The sequence below is a fragment of the Otolemur garnettii genome, unplaced genomic scaffold, assembly GCF_000181295.1.
Source record: "Otolemur garnettii isolate 467f Iridium unplaced genomic scaffold, OtoGar3 scaffold00281, whole genome shotgun sequence".
In the NCBI taxonomy this organism is placed as follows: domain Eukaryota; kingdom Metazoa; phylum Chordata; class Mammalia; order Primates; family Galagidae; genus Otolemur; species Otolemur garnettii.
In genome coordinates this window covers 638,246-643,925 of record NW_003852676.1, presented here as the reverse complement: position 1 = coordinate 643,925, position 5,680 = coordinate 638,246, and the positions used below count along the sequence as shown (strand labels likewise).

The following is a 5,680-nucleotide window of genomic DNA, read 5'->3' as shown; positions in this document are numbered from 1 at the left end:
AAAAAAAAAAAAAAAAAAAAGAATGGAGTCTTCAGTCCCCATTCTGCCTGCAGATCCTCAAAGTACATCCATGAAGTGATAACATCCAGTTTGGGGACTAGGTTCAGTAGCTTTCCCCAAATCATACATCCTGATCCCAGGACTGCTAGCTAGCCCTGGCCCACTCTCCTTACTCTGCAAGCTGACTGGCCAGGTAATGACAAAGGTTGGCCCTCTGCAGGAGACCCAACACATAGCTGGCCAGAGTGATGGTTCTCAAAAGCAAGCCAGACCCACCCACCCTCCGGCTATTCCCCACTATCTCAGACCTGGGTCCAACTCCTAGCCTACCACTCAAGGCCCTGCACAGTTGTATCCTCAAGCCATGCTGGACTGCTGGACACCAACTTCCTGGAGGGTGGACACCAGGTCAGTTCTGTTTCTTTGCTTCCCAATTGCCAGGAAAATACCAGGAGGCTTTTAGGAAATGTAGAACAAATGTATGTTAATGGACTTGAATCCATCTTTACACTCTAAAAGCAGTTTCACCATCTCAAGTGAATCTCACAGCGAACGTTTGAAGTAGATAATTAGGTCCACATTATAGCTGAGTAGACTGAGTTACCAGAGGTGGAGCAACCCACCTAAATTCACCCCTAAGCCTGTGACCTTTGCAGTGAAACTTGTTAAAAGGCATCAAACATCAGCCTGCAGCACACTTAGCTTTGAAGTGAAGATGACTGACTGAGATCTGTGTACCAAGGATCTCATATTGTGATACAGAGAAATAAGGAAGCTGAACCAAATAGTATCTCAAAGCTGGGAACCCCAGAAGACTCCTCCAAATCTGGTTCCACGGTTTTATAACGGTCTCTAGAGGCCATCTAGTCTCACATACTTCACTGTTCAAACAGAAATTAGATCAGAGGAGCTCGTGACTTGGGTAAGCTTTACAGTAGTCATTAATCAAGAAAATCAATTTTGAAGCTTGAGCTCTGGAAGCCGGGCATATGATATTCAGACAACCTTGGATTCGGAACTATGCAGATTGTCAGTATGCGGGAGACATCCATCCCTTGCCGCTGGAGAGTGCTTGACTCCAATCAAACACCAATACTACAGCAAGAGCTCTTATACCTTGACTGCCACCACCCCCCCCCAACCTAGGAGCGCCAGAAGTGGCACGAATCTCTGCACTGTCAACTTTACACGCCTCACTCCTCAGACAGGCTCCACCTCCCTGGCCTTTTGGCCCCGCCCACTATCTTCCAGCCAGCACCGCCCTTGTAGTCATGGTGATTCCCAGCGTTCCGCCCCTCTCGGACTCTGGGGAAAATTCTCGTTGCTATGGCGATCGCCCGTGCAGGGCCTGGGAGGACTTCTTCCGCCTTAGTTCCACCCATACCCCGCCCCCAACGTCAGGGATTCGTCAGACGCCGGCAAGTCCGGCGTGTCCCTCGTTGCCCTGGTGATTGCCGCCGTGGGTCGGGTGCAGACCAGGCCGCGCCGAACCCCCAGCCTCTGCAGCTGCTGCGGGTGAGTTCGCCCGCCCCTCTGTGCGATCCTCAGCCTTCCCCCGCGCGGGGCCATCCCGGAGGCCGGGGTCGCGAGGGCGCCGCACCCCACGCCCACTGCCCACCCCCATAACCTGAACGCGGCCTGCGAGTCCCAGAGCCGCCTCATTTCCTGACTCACCACCCTGGGTCCCAGAGGAGGAGCCGGGTCGGGTGCGGAAGGATAACAGCAGACCTTGGCCAAGGCCACCCTAGTGGGGAGAAGGGCTGAACGAGAGAATGAGCTGCAGAGTAGGTTTGAGAGATCAGACGCTGGGTGGGCCTAAGGGCTTCCAGGAAAAAGGCTGAAACTAAAAGGCCCCCGCGTACACCCCGAGGTTCCATCCTTTAGGAACTAGGAGAGGAAGGCGTAGATCTGTCTTTAAAGCTGATGAGAAGTTAGGGAGAAACTCATGGGTGAGTGTTAAAGTATTTGCATGACTCCCTCACTCCCTTTTCACTGGTTGTGTCCACAGGATTCTGGAAGAATGAGGTCCTCCCTGACACCTTTGGGGCCCCCTGTGAGCCGAGATCGCGTCATTGCCAGCTTCCCTAAGGTAGAGAGTCATTATGTCTCTACTGCTTTCCTGACACTGTGGCCACACCAACTTCCCCCAGTCTGCACTCATCCCCAGTAATAAAGCAGGCAAATGAGGGAGTCTGCCCCTTATCCAATTTACCAGGCTTCTCTTTAAGAAGCTAGGACTCGGCTCGGCGCCCATAGCTCAACCGGCTAAGGCGCCAGCCACGTACACCTAAGGTGGCGGGTTCGAATCCCCAGCCCGGCCCCGCCAAACAACAATGACGGCTGCAACCAAAAAATAGCCGGGCGTTGTGGCGGGCGCCTGTGGTCCCAGCTACTTGGGAGGTGGAGGCAAGAGACTTGCTTGAGCCCAGGAGTTGGAGGTTGCTGTGAGCTGTAATGCCACGGCACTCTACCCAGGGGGACAGCTTGAGGCTCTGTCTCAAAAAAAAAAAAAAAAAAGAAGCTAGGACTCTGGCCATTGGCTTGCTCAATGCAGCAAGTTAATGTCAACAACCAGGTACCACGGTGGCATGGAGGTTATATGGGCATGGATTTAGCAGTCAGACAGTCCTGGCTGTGAATGCTGATTCCGTTAGTAAACTGTGTGTACATGAGTAAGGTACTCAGCCTCTCAGACCTGCTACACGAGGATGATTCCTGGCTTGGGGTGCACGGGAGCTCCCTTGCGTCATAGCTGCTGTTATTCTCATTATCATTACTATTGTCAAGATAGCATTCCAGTTTCCTGACCCCAAATCCAGGGCTCTCTGCCCTTGCCATTCTGTGTTCAATATTCACAACTCTATTCTTTATTAAAATCCGATATTAATTGCAGCTGTCAATGCAAATCAGTAAAGCCTCCACAGGGGACAGGAGGAGAATATTTATCAAAGTTGCAGATGCCTCTGGCCTCTGATCCAGCCATTCCACTTCTAAGAATTTACTCTGTGGATACCCTGATGTGGTGTACAGTGTGCACAAGGACAAATGTTGCGGCCACTGTAACAGCAGAAGGTCAGACACAACGTAAATGTCCTCTGAGAGGAGGGTGGCTAAACAAGCAGCACTACTTCTTGGCACAGATGTGAGGAAGGAGCCACCTCCTCAGAGGCCGCTGTGCAATGAGAGCCCAAGTAAATCATTACATAGAAATGCAAAGAATAGAGCAGTGTGCAGCAGAGCGTGTAGAACGCACTCCTGTTGTACAAAAACAAAGATGGGGGAATGTCTTGTGTTTGTTTATATTATACATGCAGAAAATATTTCCTGAAGGATACATAAGCCCCTACTCTCAGTGGTTGCCTGTGTGGCTTGGGACAGGCATAGAGAGAGAGAGGTCCTCTCTGTGGAATGAAGGGTCTTTTGTATCATCTGGATTCTGCACCCAGGTTTGTAAAGAGGAGGTGACCATAAACCCCGGGTATTTGGGCTCTGCAGCCATTCTTTCTTCCTCCTTCTTTGGTAATGACAATGGTAGCCAGAGAAGACGGAGGCTGGTGTTTCATGAACCAAAAGAAACAGAAGTGTGGCAGGGTGCAGTGGCTCATTCCTGTACTCCCAGCACTCTGGGAGGCCGAGGCAGGTGAATGGCCTGAGCTCAGGAGTTCAAGATCAGCCTGAGCAAGAGCAAGACCCTGTCTCTAAAAATAGCCTGATGTTGTGGCAGGCTCCTGTAGCCCCAGCTACTGGGGATGCTGAGGCAAGAGGATCACTTGAGCCTAAGAGTTTGAGGTTGCTGTGAGCTCTGACGACTCCACAGCCCTCATCCCCAGGGTGGCAGAATGAGACTCTAATCTCAAAAAATAAAAAAGGAAATGTTATTAGCACAAAATAGTCCAGATCTCATGGGACAAAGAACCCCATTGACAGAATGGGACAGTAGAATCAGAAAGATTGGGGAGGGGGTGCCTGACATCACACAACTGGGCATGGTGGAGTTCGGATTTGACCTGGCTGAGTCTGGCTCCAGAGCTCCCTGCCCCAGGAAGGCAGCCCAGAGCATCCATCCTGTTTTCATAGAAGGTGGGATTCTCCTCCTCCTGCCTACAGGAGTCAGGGGTCACAGACCACTGCTGGCCATGTTCATCCTGCATCCCAGAACCACACCACTTCAGACCTGAGGAATTTGTGGTCAGGTCGGCCTGAGTCCATAGAGCACTGCCTGGGAAAGTCCTTCCCTCTACTCCGTGTGCCTCAGTTTTCCTGTCTTTAAAACTGGCTCACTCTTCCTATCCTGGGGCCTTCTTTACCACACTTCTCTAGTCAGTCCAGAACAGTGAGATTCCTCTACTGACCACTGTGTCCTGGTTTACCCATAACTCAAAGCTGTCACAGAAGTTGACAGGAAAAAACAGTCAGCTTTTTCCTGTGGTAGTTGACACTCTCCTGTACAAGAGCAGACTTTTGAGCTAAGCTCTTCACCTGCATGATTATTAAGTTACTCCTCCAAAGACCACATGAAAAGGTGCTATATGAGCACCTCATTTTACGGATAAGGAAACTGAGACGCAGTGAGGTTTCCTAGCTTGCCCTTTACAAAGCTCCTACTATCCCTGCTGTCTCCATCACAGCTGAAGCTGAGAAGGCAGCTAGGCCCTTGCAGAGCCTGACTGATGCCCTCAAACCTGGAAGAGACAGTAGGGCTGGGTAGGGAAGCTGTAGATACAAGCACCACCCAGAGGGACAGAGTAGGTGGGGGTGGGAAACCATTCCCATGCATAGAAGATCGCACCAGCAGCCTCAACAGTGCCCTTCTCCCCACATCTTTGCCATGTTTAGCCAATGTGATGGCAGAAAATAATGGTCACTTAGTGTAATTTCATTTTTTTCTAATTCTAAACAAATGTAATCTGGGTGTGGTGGTTCATGCCTATAATCCCAGCACTTTGGGAGGCCAAGGCAGGAGGATGAAGAATCACTTGAATTCAAGAGTATGAGACCAACCTGGGCAACATAGCAAGGCCTTATCGCTACAAAAAATTTGAAAATTAGCCAGCATGAAAGTGCACACCCATAATCCCAGCTACCTGGGAAGATGAGGTGGGAGGAACACTTGAGCCCAGGAGTCAAGGCTGCCATAAGTAATGATCACATTACTCCAGCCTGTGTGACAGGGTGAGACTTTGTTTCAAAAAAAAACTAATAAAAACTATTCCATATGTGCCATCATTTCCTTTTTCTTTTCTTTTTTTTTTTTTTTTTTGGAGACAGAGTTTCACTTTGTTCACACTCAGTAGAGTCCCGTGGCATCACAGCTCACAGCAGCCTCAAACTCTTAGGCTCAAGCAATTGCCTTGCCTCAGCCTCCCAAGTCGCTGGGACTATAGATGCCCACTACAACACCTGGCTTTAGAGACAGGGTCTTGCTCTGGCTCAGGCTGGTTCCAAACCTGTGAGCTCAGGCCATCTGCCCACCTCAGCCTCCAAAGTGCTAGGATTATAGGCATGAACCACTGCACCCAGCGTGATATTTCATTATAACTTTGAGATTAGTTTTTGTTGTTGTCGTTGTTGTTGTTGGTTTGTTTTGTTTTGTTTTGGGTTTTTTGTTTTTTGTTTTTGAGACAGAGCCTCAAGCTGTCCCCCTGGGTAGAGTGCCATGGCATTACAGCTCACAGCAACC

At 50.1% G+C, this 5,680-nt stretch overlaps 1 protein-coding gene across 1 annotated transcript in view; it reads left to right on the top strand.

Annotated features, from left to right (window-relative positions):
- The window catches only part of RAB36 (RAB36, member RAS oncogene family), an 18,897-nt gene that overhangs the window by 2,580 nt on the left and 10,637 nt on the right, over positions 1-5,680 (top strand). Inside the window, exons 2-3 of the mRNA XM_012813592.2 lie at positions 1,402-1,515; positions 2,009-2,089. Coding sequence (XP_012669046.2) covers positions 1,402-1,515; positions 2,009-2,089 — 195 coding nt within the window. The remainder of the gene's footprint in view (positions 1-1,401; positions 1,516-2,008; positions 2,090-5,680) is intronic.